The 15995-nt window shown below is 40.4% G+C and overlaps 1 protein-coding gene across 1 annotated transcript in view; it reads right to left on the reverse strand.

Annotated features, from left to right (window-relative positions):
• vgll4b (vestigial-like family member 4b) overlaps positions 1-12092 on the reverse strand; it is a 42771-nt gene extending 30679 nt beyond the window's left edge. The window contains exons 1-2 of the mRNA XM_053653629.1: positions 11904-12092; positions 10076-10155 (exon numbers count right to left, since the gene is read on the reverse strand). Coding sequence (XP_053509604.1) covers positions 10076-10139 — 64 coding nt within the window. The 5' untranslated portion in view covers positions 10140-10155; positions 11904-12092. The remainder of the gene's footprint in view (positions 1-10075; positions 10156-11903) is intronic.
• Between the last annotated feature and the right edge of the window lie 3903 nt (positions 12093-15995).

The following is a 15995-nucleotide window of genomic DNA, read 5'->3' on the forward strand; positions in this document are numbered from 1 at the left end:
TAATGTCATTACAATGCAGAAAAACTCGTTCATGCTTTTGTTATGTTCCAATAGGCACATAAACAAGTTCCAGTTCGTCCAGAACGCAGCTCATAAAGCACTGAATTGCCTCATGCTGCAGTACCTCAGCAAACTTCTGGTCTTTTATGATCTGCCATGTCTGCTTCAAATCAATTCAAATCTCCTACAAAAAGCACCACAGTTACGGAACAGCCTTCAGGTTAGTGTCCGGGACTCGGATACAGTCTCGGTGTTTACGTCTGGGCTGAAAACATTTGCTTAGTCAAGTTTTTTGTCAGTATGATTTTCACTCGAGTGAAAAGTGAGAGCTCATGGGAATAGGGAGTTTTAGTAAACTGGATGTTTGGATACGGTCGTCTCCCGTACGCTCGTGCATTCACTCAGGTTTGTGGTTGACAGTGGAGTAGATTGCCACTTTATGCCCCAGGATGTCCCCACGCACATCCCTTTGACCAGATCAGGACTCATAACTCATCTCTCCACACAATTCCGGCAAGTTTAAAAATGTTAACGAGTTCCTACACAGCCTCGCGGTTATCACAATCAGCAGTGAAAACGTGGACAGCAGGCAACTGATTTTTAAAAGGATTAGATCAAAATGTGAGGTTACTTTTTTATTTATTTTTTTAAAACCGTTTACTGCGCATTACTGCAGAATTACTTATAAAAGGTGAGTTTTCACAATTGCCAGTGTCTGACTGCATAGCTGCTGATATTAAGCCTTCCCTACTCTTATACCTGAAATGCTCTTTTCGAGGTCTATTTTAGGCACGTCTTGATTATTAAAACTTTTACCGCAACATATATATATTTTTTAAATAAACAAAAACTGATCAGGGAAAAAATCTAAATTGCACAAGCCTAGGAGGAAAAAAATAGCAGTATTTTCCCATAAGAAACTTTTTTTTTTTTTTTGGCATGTAGCTATCCAGCAACTTGATCAAAGACTGACATTCATTTTGTGAGGAGATCACACTCATCAACTGAGGGTTGTTTTTTTTTTTTTGCCAGGATTAAACCCCAACCAACAAAATACACTAGTAGAGAGAGAAAAAAAAAAAACAAAAAAAAAACCCCAAGACGTTGAACCTTTCTTATCTTAACAACGTGGCTTATGTATTGTATGGGAAACTACACCAGAATAAAAGTACGGTTTCATGCGATCAGTTGCTCCATTGCTGTGATCCATGGTGGCTTTGGATGGTTAAATGTGTTCATAGGCACAACTTGTGCATTTCCATCACTTTTTTGACATAAAACAAATGCAAAAACGTTCTAAAAACTGTAAATAATTGTAAAATATATATACACACGCATATAATTGAAGTACTATAGGCAACCAAAGCACCTTTAGAGTTTATAAACCCCGCCCCCCCCCCATGAGTCACTCTTACAGATGACTCCAAAATGACTCGGAAACACTATGGGTGAATTGGCCTGGTGTCTCACTATACATTTGTTTTTTTTGCCGCATCATCATTCTTTTCCTTAGCATTTTTCACAATATTTCAGCAACATGCATAAAATTCACGTTGGAAATCAAAATGTTAAAAAAAAAAAAAAAAAAAAAAAAAAAAAAAAAAAAAAATCATGTCAAACACCCCTTTAATAAATAAATAAATAAATAAATAAATAAATAAATAAAATCATTCATCCAATGTCTTCACCCCATAAAGCATTTTTTAAGTCACAAAACATCAGTTTGCTTGAAGCACAAATATCTACTTATCTTTGAACTCAAAAACAAATAAAATAAATAAATATTCGACGTCAATCCTGGTAACTAAAATGGTCACACCATTACGCTGAATACTTTGGACAAACTGATATTCTTTATTCAAACGCGGTCATTTTTTTCGGCCAGCTGTCCCGTGTTCCTCGATAATCTTTTGTAATAGACTGAAAATAAACTGTGCACTCTTGACTCACAATTGTGTGCTTGCTATTCTCCCTTCACCTTTCATCCTCTGACCTTTCCTCCAAGACCTTGAGGTCATCAGTGTCCATGGTTTAGTAGTGAACCCCTACTTCCTGTGACGTTGACTCTGTGGACCCAATTCTTTAAAAAAATGGTGGTTTAATCATATAGCTGTTCGACAGTGTACCAAGATGAAGAACTCGAAAATAGTTCTCATCAGCATCATGCGGTTCTGGTATCGAATAATATCTTGTACACGCGATGCGAGAGCACCATTATCTTCTAGCCAAAACACTGGCCAAAATACAGTGTTAGAAAAGACATGCGAATTAGCTAGCTAGCATGCCATACTTTTAGGTGTACCTGCCATCACTTTTAGGTCTCGTCAATAAGGTTTCCAGGCCACCAAAACAATTACCTGGGCAGAGACCATTTTTACTTTTAGGTTTTTACGTACCTGGAGCGTTAGCTAATAAAGATATTATTTTCCCACCCCGTAAAGACATCGTCATTTTCCGTCTAGATGCAGCACGTCCGTTGAGACCCGCAACAGGTTTTTCCTTTTTTTAAAATCTCTCTCGATAAACCACCAAATGGTACGAACGATCCGTTCGTACAACAGACGTAATTCATTTTTTCCATTTTTGCGTGTTCGTTTTGTTCCATGTGTAATACACCCACCTGGAATAAATATGACTAATGCCCCTACGCTGTGAATCTCCTGGCACCCTGGTAACATCAGACACATGTGGACTTGGGACAAGCCAAAACATAAGAAGCTTAACACAGCACGGCGGTTGAGGCATGCGTCTTACACAAATCACAAATCTCACAAAAGAAACGGTGAGCAATTACGGACACGTCTGTCCTCCGGGAGCTGCTGGCGTGTCGGGGCAGTCTGCTGAGACGATGACAAAGAGCGTGCATCAATCTTTCATGAAGAAGAAGGGGAAGAAACGTCCCAGAGGCCCAAAGGTCGACTTCCTGTTTGGGACTAGGCAGCAGGTGCTGGTAGAAGCAGTGCTCTGGCAAAGCGCACGCTTTGTAAAGGCATGGCGGTCTGGCTCATTGTTTAACCCACCTCCTGTTGGCATGAAGCCCTCGATGCTGAAGGTGAAACCTGAGCCAGCTGCTCTGCTGTGTCAACATTGAGCAGACCCAAGTTTCTTGTTCTGTCCACTATATAGCAATAAACATTCCATTCATCTGAGCATTCTTTTTGTTGTTGTTGTTGTTGTTAGATTTTTACAGCAATAAAGTCGTACAATGTGTTGGAAAATACTCAATATATCTCCATCTCTGTAATTGCCAACATAAACAAAACAAAACAAAACAAAACAAAACAAAAAAAAGAATAGGACGTGGTGTCCTGTAACACCACTTTTTAGTCTCAGATTTACAACGCCTTTATTCCACATTGATAAAGTGATCTGAACGCCATCTGTGCGCTAGGACTCCGAAAATTATGCTTCAAAAGGAATCCAGCCAAGCAGACTGTGTGCGAGTGCATTTTCGGAGAATTTACACCAGGTTAGGTGAACATTATTTCACTGACATGTATAAAGAAGTTGTACTATTTGGACCGGACGTAACTAGACAGTGGAAATGACTGAGGATTTTCCACAACAAATTTCCTGATTAACAACCTCGAAGATCGAGCCGTAGAGTTTTATATCGTGCGAGAGTCGGTATGTTTACATGGACAACAATAATCCGATATTAACTGGCATGTGAACAGCGGTGTTTTATTACCTTAATCCGATTAAGGTCATACTCGAAGTAAACATAAATAGAATTAAGACGTGTGGAGTACTCCTGTTTTAGTCGCATTATGGACGTGTATTACAGACATGTACACACCTTAATCACACTGTTAACGTCGTGTGAGTTTTCACTGCATTTTGCGACAGGGCACATACACACATGGCAGTGCGCAACCGTTTTATGGTGAACAAGACAGCATGGCTGCGTCCCAAACCGCGTACTTACCTACTATACAGTAGGCGAGATGCATGTATTTCTATATACTATATAGACGGTAAGTACGCGGTTTGGGACGCAGCCCACGGCTTCAAGCAGTCGTCTATTTGCACGTACGGCATGACAAATAATTAACCGCACTTGAAGCGTTCGTAAAATTAAAAATGAAAACACCTAAAAGTGTATACGGTCCCATAACGAAGATGAACTGTATGTCGATACGTGAAATTCTGGAAGGAACGTCGGACGGCGTGGCGCGGTGACGTAATGACCTGTGCTGTTAATCGAACTATGTTCTATAACATGTACAACGGGAACATGAAAGGAATATTCTAAAAGAAACCTTAATCACGATATTGTCTTATTCAGAATAAGGTCAGTGATTAGATTACTGCTGTCCATGTAAACGCAGTCACAGATCACTGCGATCGTTACAAATCTTTAAACACAGTGTACTTTAAAACTGCAAGATTTAACAGACAAATAGTTAACCACAAGCTAAAATCTTTCCATCCTGCATCAGTCTTTTCTGGCAACGTAACTGGAACAGACCCAAGACAATCATTTCCAACAATTGGGAAACTGCCAATGTTGTAACGGATTTCACCTGCCCCATCACCAGAGTCTAAATCCTGCAAATACAACAGCCATCCATGGCCAGCGGTCCAAGAGAGCAAAACTGACTTTACTCGCTCCCTCTCTCCCACGTCAATCTGAGGAACGCTAACCAATCACTGGCTCCTTTGAGCTCATGTATGGGGGAGAGGACAGTTAGTGTGTTCACCTTCACTCTGATGTAGCACAAGCGGCAGTTCGAAATGATGTAGAGGATGGCTTCCTGTGTCTCAGAGGAAGTCGGTATTAATACTCAGCCTCCCTGTTATAGAAAACTAATACAGTAATATTTTACTGTAATTACACAAGTTGTCTTTGTAGTTTGGCATAACTATACTCAGCACAAAAAAAAAAAGTCCCTTTTTCAGGAGACGGTATTTTAAAAGATAATTTTGTAAAATCCAGATAAGCTTTACAGATCTTTATTGGAACGGGTTCAAACAATGTTTTTCAATGAACCATAAACAATTATTGCACACGCACCTGTGGAACACTCCTTCAGACACTAACAGTTTACAGAAGGTAGGCGATTAAGGTCACAGTTACAATAAGTTAGGACACTAAAGAGACCTTTCTACTGACTCTGAAAAACACCAGAAGAAAGATATCTAGGGTTCCTGCTCGCCTGCGTGAACATGCCATAGACCTGCTTGCTTCAGGGAGGCATGAGGACTGCAGATGTGTCCAGAGCAATAAACTACAATGTCTGTAATGTAAGACGCCTGAGACGGTGCTTCAGGGAGACAGGAAGGACAGCTGATCGTCCTCGCAGTGGAAAATTACATGAATCCATGTGTCCCCCAGATGTGATGGAGAACTTGTAAATGCCTTGGTGGAAGAGTGGAGGAACATCTCACAGCAAGAACTGACCAATCTGGTACAGTCCATGAGGATGAGATGCTCTGTAGTACTTAAAGCAGCTGGAGGAGACACCAGATACTCACTGTTACTTTTAATATTGACCCCCCCTTTGTTCAGGGACTCGTTATTCTATTTCTGTTCATCAAATGTCTGTGAAACTTGTTCAGTTTATGTCTCAGATGTTCAATGTTTTTATGTTAATACAAATGTGATGTGGTTAACATTACTGATTTTGGTTAAGAAATTGTTAAGAAATTGGCTGGAAATAAAAGCAGTTGAATGTGAGAGGCCATTTGTTTTTTTTTTGCTGAGTTTATATCAGAAATCTCCAACATAAATTCCAAGAGAACTCAATACTACAAACTCTACTAGCCTGGTCAAAGGCAGTTATATACAGTGAGTAAATACCCTCTGGCCATGTTCGAGTCTAATAGTATTAAAAGGCCGTATACGATTGGCCCAGGGGTGGAGTAAAACCGAGTAGCTTGGAAGAATTTTGCAGTCGTTTCCAGCTCACCACCTGACTCGGATCAAAACAGCATAACCAGTTAAAAACCACTCCTTCCAGCTAGCTGCACACGTTCTCGCTGAATGTTGTTTCACAGCCATACTGTAGATCAGAGCCAAAAGTGCACGAGTGAGTCAAGGCCTCTCCCTCGAAATGTTCCAGCAGGCGAGAGCATTCCTACGATTCGTCTTAAAAGGAACCAAGCGAAGAGCTTCAGTTGGGCTCAAGGCACGATTGTGAAAAACAGGTCAAGCACATTGTGCAAGGACAAAAGAAGGACGCGCAAGCACAAGAAGAGTGACATCACATCGGTTCAAAACAACAACACAGTCAGTGAAGCAACTGAGGCGAGAAGGTTCAGGTCCTGACTCGGTTTCCGCTCTGTGCACGTTTACGCTACGGGTGCTCGATTATGGCAAAAAGCATGATCACCATTAACTTTGGAAACATCGTGCGTTTACTGAACTTTTAGATTAAAAAAATAAATAAAACAAATTGTATTTTTAACAGTGGATTCCCGGGATTATAATTCAACTGGATCAAATTAGATCACTATGCCTCTACATGTCGAGCATGAATAAGTAAGGAACATACATGTGGTGGCATAGTGATCTAAATTATTTTTATTTTCACAAACGAATATTGAATATTTTACGCTTTTTAATGCTTTTATATGGATTTTCCGTGTTTTCCGCAGCTATTTTCATGGTATCGATGTCTCTCTTGCATGCTAGGAGAGCACGTCACGGGACATTTCAGCGAATCACATCGCCAGTAGGGATGGGCGATATCTTATCGTTTGTATTATACCGGTAGAAATTCTCCCCACAATTAGCATTAGTCTTCCCGTGATGATAACGATAAAGCCTAGCTGACGACGTATTTCTGTGTGCGACGGTCTGCGACCATATCGCCCGTCCCTAATCGCCAGAAATAAACTTTAAACTTCCTTATCCTATGGATTTCTGTCTCCTGGTTTAGATCGGCCTAGAAAGAGCTCTAGAAAGGAAATGACCGTATTTAGACCAGCCGTCATGACGCTAGAGGAAATGAGCCCAATGATAGCAAACGTCGTTTCTTCCCCCGAACGACCCTACTTTAAGCCTTATTCAGGTTGTAGTAGTTTTACCTAAGGAGGTGGTAATGAAATTAATACAGGAGATTCTCTGGGATTTTATTTTACATTACTCTATATTTCACCTTCTGTAAAAATGGTCAGTAATAATTGCAGGTAATAACATCGCTTCTTGGTAAAGATTGTGTGGCGAAGTTGTTTTGCACGTTTGCTCTTCAGTATAGACACACTGCAGGAAGCGGTCTTTTCTATCGAAAACAAAACATAACAAAACCAAGTGCTGGCCTAGCTTCAAATGCAGAACAATTATATAATCGTTTATTTATATCAGTGGCCACCAACCCTCTTCCTTCCAGGGATCTACCTCCCTGAAGACTTCATCTCCAAAATCTAACATGCTTGTTTTAGTTGATCGAGAACGTCTTAAGGCGATGATCGGATGGTCAGGTGGGCACGATTATGGTTGGCGCTAAATTCCACAAGAAGGTAGATCTCCAGAAACAGGGTTGGTGACCACGTTTATTTATTTATAAAAATGTAAAACACAAGTAACTTTTAAAAAGTGCCACTGCCAGGGGTTTTAGGCGAGTTAGTAAGTCCCATATAATGGTCATGTGACCTGATCATGATCAGGCACAATACACGTAGCCGTGCCTCCGACAACAAGCGCTTAGAACAAAGCTCAAAAGAATCGGTATTAAAATGTCGTTCACGTAGCACGCGTGGAATTTGCAGTGTGACGATCATGCGTGCCTGTATCTCTGTGATCTATATCCCAAAGTTATCCCATCCAAATAGTGACACTGAAGCCCATTTTATGGGAAATATAATCGAAATGTCAATCTTTAACTTGAATGAAGATTGTCTAGGCAAATGTTGCATTATTCAGGTTCTCCAAACAGGATGTGCTGCATATTCAACCCGGTGTCTCACGGAGAGGAAATTCATTACAGTCGTAGCGCTGTGGCGAACAACATCGTTTAAGCGGGGCTTGAAAAATGTGCACTTTTTCCATCACTAGGTCTTGCACACCCAATCTCAATAATCCTAAATGCCTGCTGAGCAGGATTTGTGTCAGACTTAATCTAGGAAGGAATTTATTTGAGCGGTGAAATTGCAGGGTGATTACAGAGAGATTGGTGACTGCGGAGTGACTGAATTGCTCTTGCAGACTGTCTGGAGGTCTGCGTGTTCCAGTTCAGGTTTTAATCATGTTACAACCCTGACTGAATATAGCTCTTCCTGGTCCGTGGTATAACAGCGTTCGCGCCCTCACCTTGCCGCAGAACCTAGCTAGGAAACTAGACCGGTAACCCACTCGAACGTTGATGGCATTTTTCAGTATTTTCTTTAACAAGAGCAAAAGATTAAGGGATTTTGCGTCGTGATTTACTGTACTAATAAAAACAGCAGCCAGCTAGTTACTGAAGCAACATTATGCCGATGGAGGGGCAGTAATATCTGCACTGGTTGGGGTAAAAGAAAGCATGAGTGAATACATAGTATCCTCCATCGAATAAGCTGGAATATGCTAAAACTGCTATGCTAACTGGGATATGCTAGAAATGACCAGATCCTCCTTTTTCCCCCCTTCCCAGAAAGTCTTTTTGCTTTGTAGCAACTCATGTTCCCATGTTTGAGCACCATAAATTGGTGAGGTTAATGTTCAATTAATGTTCAACTGAATTAAGGAGTGAACTGTTTAGTTTGCCAGAAAGAAAAATTCCATCCACGTCTGAACAGATGGCTGCAAAAAGCTGCATAATACACACAACCTACTGTATAGCAAACATTCGTTCATTCAGTAACCATTTTTTGGTGGATGTGCAGTCTACACCAGGAACACTCCAGATGGGACGACAGTCCATCGCAGGGAAACACGTACCCACACATTCACAGTCTGGAGGCCTGCGTGTAGGGGCAAAGATCTGCACTTTAAAGTGCTTTACACTGTTTCTCATTCTCACGCACACACACACACACACACACCCCAATGGTAGTAGAGCTGCCATGCAAGGCGCTATCTTGCCATCAGGAGCAACTTGGTGTTCAGTGTCTTGCATGTAGAATCATGTGGGCCAGGAATCAAACCGCTAACCCTACAATTACAGGACAACCCGCTCTACCACCTGAGCCACAGCCACCATAAATCCACCAAAGCCAATCTGCCTACCAAGGAGGTGGGAGGAAACCAGAGAACCTGGATTTAAAAAAAAAAACCCACAGGAACACACAGAGAACTATGAGGTGACAACAATACCAGCTACACCACCCGTATAGCGAACATATCACTCCACATTCTGATTGCAGTTTGCCTAGAACTATATTAAAACCGCTTTTACAGTAAAAAATGTTTTCCCACAAGAATGTACCAAATTGTGTTCTGTACGGGTTTTTGACACACTTTACAATCGCGTTTGATAAATCGTCTGATCTCCTGTATCCGAACCACTTCCAGATTACAGACGAAGCTCCTTTTAGGGGGGATTCATTCTTCTTCTCTCGTCTAGCGTTGGAACTCGGCCTTCCGCCGTGCTTGTTCTCGTTCTACGTGCGAGATGCCCACGTCGCGGCGCGTAAACACGTCATCAAGAAGATCGTAGAAATCACGGGATGACAAATTCTCATCGTGGGGAGAAAACCGGTGTACATCATGGACAATACGACATGGCACAGCCCTACGTAGCACTCTGTAATTGTCAGAGATAACACGAAAAGTACTTTCGACATCACAGGAGAGTTCCAAATCAATTTTCAAGTATCTAGAGTTGGATGTTGATGGATATAAATTGTCCTTTAATTGGACCAAATGCATTCATGTTTATTGAACCAGGTTGCACGGTAATAGTCATCTGAAGCTTCTGTTCACAGTACACACACACACACACACACACACACACACACGAGAATTAGAGATAGAGGCCCGGTGTTTATGTTGCATATCAGTATTGCAAAGTAATATCAATATACTGAAAAGCCAAAATAAGAGACATCATCCAAATAATAAAATCATGCCATGTGTACATGACTTCTGCACTTCATCCAAAAGCTACATTGTAATGAATGCTGAAAGTTACTTGCATAAAGCAGAACTTACGTTTTTCATCATCAGCGTGCACTAAAGATGCTGCTCGTGACAAAACATCCAAAGGTGTTTCCATCCTTGGTGAGACCCTGCTGGAAAACGATAAAGCTCCATGTGAACCCCCATGTGAAGAAATACAGGTGGGGGGTGGGGGGGTGGGGATCTCAAATTTCAGCGATTTTTCCTTCATCTGGGCCGATCCAGTAGAAGCACAAACAGGGATTACGACAGCGGATTAGAGCTCCAAAATACTTCCATCTAAAGCCGGGTGCACACTGTGCGATTTTTAATAGTCCTTTTGCGACTGTTGCTCGTCAGACTGTACGAACACGATCCCCGCTGTAAGCCATGTCACACTGTAGGATCTCGGTTGGCATTAATGTCGGACCGTACGACAGTCAAGACGCGAAAAACGGACGCAGTGCGGGTTAGGAGAAGCCACATTACAGGACTGTGCGTCAAATCCTCCGACACTGACAGAATTTAATCGGAGGAAAAATTTGATCGCAACGGCTGTTAATCGGCTGACGGGGGAACGCGCCAAACTAGCGATCAGTGACTACAGATTTTGGCTGAGGATTATAGGAATCTTTTAGGATTCTTAAAATTTGACGACCAAATCGTGGGCAAAATCGTACAGCGTGAACCCGGCTTAATACGCATTTCCTCCCTTATAATAAACTAATTAAAATCGTCCCTTAAAACTTCTCTCTTGTTTGTTATATCCCAGTCCATACAGGAGTGTCATCAATTATTTGTGATCGTTTGAGGCCAAAAAATTTTGCCCGCCGATTTTGCAGCGGATTTTCCTCTCTCCAAAATTTGCGATGAAATTTGCAGTCATTTTGTGCTTTGTTTTTTTTTGTTGTTGTTTTTTTTGCAGAAAACTACTCGGATCTCGAAAACGTTTTGCATGGTCTTTCGCGGTGATGTCTGCTGGTTAATGAGAGCTTTTAGCCGTGCTCGTGTTCGATGCGCGTGAATCGCAGAGTTCAGCTTTGGCTGAACGCGCGTTGTGATGACGTCACACGACGCGTCTTAACTCGAATCTGCTATCTCGCAAAATCGTGGAGGAACTGATTTCTTCTCTCAGGCTTATCTATACTATAATCTGTCCTGTCGAGCTGCTTATTATTATTATTATATCTAGTTATATCTAGTTCGTTTTCGTATAGTAGAATTGTTTTGTTTATACATTTATTTTCAGTACATTTTAATGTTATTATTTAAATGCACTTTTTTTTCCCTATTATGCCTGAAGTGCAGCACTTTGGTCAACACTCGTGCGGATTTAAATGTGCTATATAAATACATTTGGCTTGACTGCATCATTCAGAATAATAATAATAATAATTTGTTAACGATCACTCACTGGGATATTTACAGCTTCAGTCTGTAAAACCTTGAGAGAGTTCTAAACTCCTCGGTTTGTTCCACACACACACACACATTCCTAAAATACCGCCTCAGTATTTACACGGGAAAAGGGAAAATAATGGAGTAAAACTAGACTCAAACTTATTTAGCATGTGTAGAGATTAATTAACCATTCATATGTTATTTCTCCCTGAAATATGATCCAGTCTTCACTTTCACACAAAGATTTTTATTTATTTCATTTGAACTGCAACAACTTTTTTTTTTATTATTTGTTATTTTGTAATGTTATTTATACTATTTTAAATTCGTAGCGCCACGAAAACACATGTGTGGAATATAATATTATCTTAAAACAGAAATGTTAAAGGTTAATCCCTCAGTGCTATCCCGCGCCACTGAAGACTCGAGCGCTTTACATGTAAACAAACTCCATCCAATGTTGAACTGACTCACTACATACCACTTCGGAGCGCCACTTTGGAATTGTCCGACACCGCGAAACGTGCTGCTGTTTTACGAAAAGAAAGAAATGCCGGAAAAAAAAAACATCCGCGAGTAGTTTGAACACGTTTCCACGGGAAAGAGCCAAACTGTGCTGCGAGTATCCAAAGTTTCCGTGTGAGAAAAAAAAAATACCCCAGCGAGGCGCAAGCGTTCTAGAAGAATGCTAGGAATGAGGGAATTCTCTTCCTGGCAGGTGGCGCGAGCGGAGATTTCTGATTGGCTGATCGTGGCCCAATGAGATCAGCATATATTATGCAAATTAGCTGATTACATCACATCCTAGTAACAGGTAGTCAGAAAGGGCGAGTGAGTGAGTGTGCGTGCGTGCGTGCGTGCTTGTGTGTGTGTGTGTGTGTGTGTGTGTGTGTGTGTGTGTGTGTGATGAGACTCATATCTCTGCTTCATAGGTATCTCGTTGTTCACAAATAATCAGAAATTGAGAAGAGTTTGTAAAGATTCAGCAAAAAAATCCTAGAACTGGCACTTATAAGATAAGATCAAATAAGATAAGATAAACTTTAGTGATCCCACACTGGGGAAATTCCCTCGTTGCAGCAGCTCAATTACACAAAAACAGATAAGAAAGAATACACATTAAATTGGCTAAAAGCAAAATGCACATGCTCAGTGAGATGAAAATTTGGTAAACATATTCTGTAATTATATTCTATATTCTTCTCATGCTGCATCACACCCCCTGTTATTTTCATATAACCATATACGGTCTGACATGCATTATTCCTTACTTAACAGCAGCTCGGACAGTAGTGCCTCTGCAAGTCCCAGGTTTATATTAATACACTAATTCTAATACAGTGGATATAAACAGTCCACACACTCCTGTTAAAATGGCAGGTTTTTGTGATCTTAAAAAGGTTTGTTCCATCCTCAGTGTGAAACCACATCGTATAAAAATTAAGTGGAAAAACAATCAGAAACGTTTTAGGGGGGAAAATAGGAAAGATGAAAAAAAGTTACAATAATCTGGTTGCATAAGTATGCACACCCTTGTCATCAATGAAGTTATTCTGATTAACCCTGAATAAAGATCAGCTGTTTTTTTGTAAGATCTTCTTGGTTTCATCTGACTTCTGGAGCCATGGTCTTCAGCCAGAACTGGGGCTTCTAACAAGATGGAGGGAATCATGAATTGCTATAAATACCAGTCAGTTTTAGTGAAAAACCTTCAGGTGTCTGCTAGTAATCTGAAGATGAAAATGAATTTCACCTCTCAGCCTGAATATGACCCAAAGCCTTCATCCAAATCAACAGAGGAATGGCTTAACCAAAAGAAGATCGATGTTAATGTTATTGAATGACCGAGCCGGAGAACAGACCTGAATCCAACGAAAAATCTGTTGTTGACGTGAAGCGGGTTTTTTAAGTAGTGGCGCTGAAATGTACAAATAAACACTATTAGCACAACCCTGAACAATCTACTGTATTTATAGGCTTTTTTTTTTTATATACTAACCAGCTACTGCTACATTAAACCCAGTTATTACACAATTATGCACCAAAAAAAAAATCTCATAATGAATATTGGTGATATGTATTATAAGACAAATATTCAGTCAATATTTAAGTGTACCCTTGTGTCCTCTAGTGGTCAAAAAAAGATATATCAGTAACAATTTTAGATGAATGCATAGAATTTTTGTATAGAAAATATATAGTATAAGTTATAATTTATATAACGTTTCTACTTATAATAGTATAATGCTATTACTTAATGAATAGTTGTTCTTGACTGAGTCAAGATGCTTCATTTCAAATCAGTTTTTTTTATTATTTGATTTCTTTTCCTTTCCTTTCTTTCCATTTTCCCTCTCTCTGGTTTTTTTTTTTTTCATGAAGTTTATGTGGTTAAATCTCTTTCTTTTATTTTTTAATCAACATGCCAGATAGAATCATATATAATAAAACCAATATTCAGGCTCACTTTTCTTCACTGAAAGAGAAGCACAAGCAGAGTTACAGAAGGACCGTCTCCATAAAGTGTCTCATCGTACCACAGTGTGTTCATTATTATCTAGATTAGAAATATTCCAACATAATCTGCACTTCAAACTACTTTGATCTGCTTGACTATTTGACTAGTTGTGTCGGTTTGGAGTTTAATGATGAGTGTGAATATGAGTTACATACATACAATTTTTATGAATCATTTTGAAAGCCTAAAAGTCCAGTCATTTTATGGTGGTTTTCCTTTTCTCTTGGTCCTTTAATAAGAAAAACTCAAGCAAAAACAATAAGGTTCCAGCACATTCAGTACTGTCACTGGCGGGGACTTCCCTCTCTTTATTCGGGGTCCAAGTACTGAATGTGTTGGAACCCTATTGTTTTTACTTGAGTTTTTCTTATCTGTTCTTTTTCACCATCGCTTCACCCAAACCCTGCTTTACCACACTAGTTCATATATCAATTTACTCTGATACATCCGGTGACAACCTAAGACCAATAAAGTTTAGCTTAAAATATAAAAGTTACCCTTTATGGGTTAGTTACATCAGTGGTTTTCAAAGTGGGGGCCGCGGCCCCGTTGGGGGCCGCCAGGGGGCGCCCTGGGGGCCTCAACAATTCGGTGTGCCCATCCCTCCCACTAGCATGTTTTCTCTTTCTCACTCTCAGACAACCACACACACACACACACACACACACACACACACAATCAATTCCTAATGTAATGTAAAGATGTAAGATGCAATTATTAATAAATAATAAAAAAAGGGGGGATATATTCAGAAGTCTATATTTTTAATGTGTTTCAAAGACATCTTGCAAAAGGGGGGCCGCGGTCAAATGTTAATGCCATTTGGGGGGCCTTGCCCTGGAAAAGTTTGGGAACCACTGAGTTAGGTGCTCACGGTTTCCGTGATCCGGATTGAGGTTGGAAGTTCATTCCACCACTGAGGGACAAAAGTGTGAAGGTTCTGGAAAGGAACCTTGAGCCACGCTGAGTAGGTACTACGAAGCGTCGGTCGTTGATCGATCGCAGATTGCGTGAGGGAACGTAAGCCTTCAGGAGAGAGTTGAGGTAGGGGAGTGCTCTTCCAGACAAGGTCTTGTAGGTGAGCATCAAGGCCTTGAATTTGATCCGGGTGGCTACAGGAAGCCAGTGGAGGGAGATGAAGAGGGGTGTGATATGGGTCCTTTTGGGCTGGTTGAAGACGAGGCGTGCTGCTGCATTCTAAATCATCTGAATGGGTTCGATGGTGCTGGCTGAGAATCCCGAGAGTGTCATGAATGTCATGGCAATATTGGGCTTTCAATAATTTCTTTGAACTTTTCATTTTCTGGGGATTAAGGAAATTAATCGGCCTTGGTTTTGGCAAAGTAAAGGACATTTTGGAACTTTCATCACCACTGAATTAATAATCTGTGTTTGTATGAATATTTTTGACCCTGTATATAAAATTTTGGTCCTTATCTAATACAAACGTATGCTATAAACGCTTCTGTTACTTGGAATAACCGACAACATAATTTAAAGCTGGCCATGCTGCCATCACTGAATGAGTTTAAAGTACTTCTAACAGATACTGTGTTTTATCCCCTGGTACACTGTTGCTGTGATGCTTGATTGTGTTGTTTTCATGTTATAAATTTATATATTAAGTTAATTGTTGCTGCCTTTTTGGCCAGATCACTCTTGTAAATGAGATTTGTAATCTCAATGAGTTTTTTTTTTTTTAACCTGGTTAAATAAAGAAAATGAATGAATGAGTAGAATAAATAATAAATAAAATGAATACATTCAGTAATAAGTTTCAATGTTTTGGTCATTAATCTGATCATTGTGTTAAGTGCTTTATGGTTTACCGCTTTGGGTGCAAAGCGGGAATACACCCGGGATTGGGATGCCAGTCCATTGCAGGCCGCAACACACGCACGTGGCCAATTTAGAGTCACCTATCCACCTACTGGCATGTTTTTGAGAGGTGAGACGAACCTCATACAGATACATGGAGAACATTTGAACCTACAAACAGACAGTAACCCAAGCTCAGGATTTAACTAGGAACCCTGGAGCTGTGAAAGTTTTGTT

The sequence above is a fragment of the Ictalurus furcatus genome, chromosome 21 (genome assembly GCF_023375685.1).
Source record: "Ictalurus furcatus strain D&B chromosome 21, Billie_1.0, whole genome shotgun sequence".
In the NCBI taxonomy this organism is placed as follows: domain Eukaryota; kingdom Metazoa; phylum Chordata; class Actinopteri; order Siluriformes; family Ictaluridae; genus Ictalurus; species Ictalurus furcatus.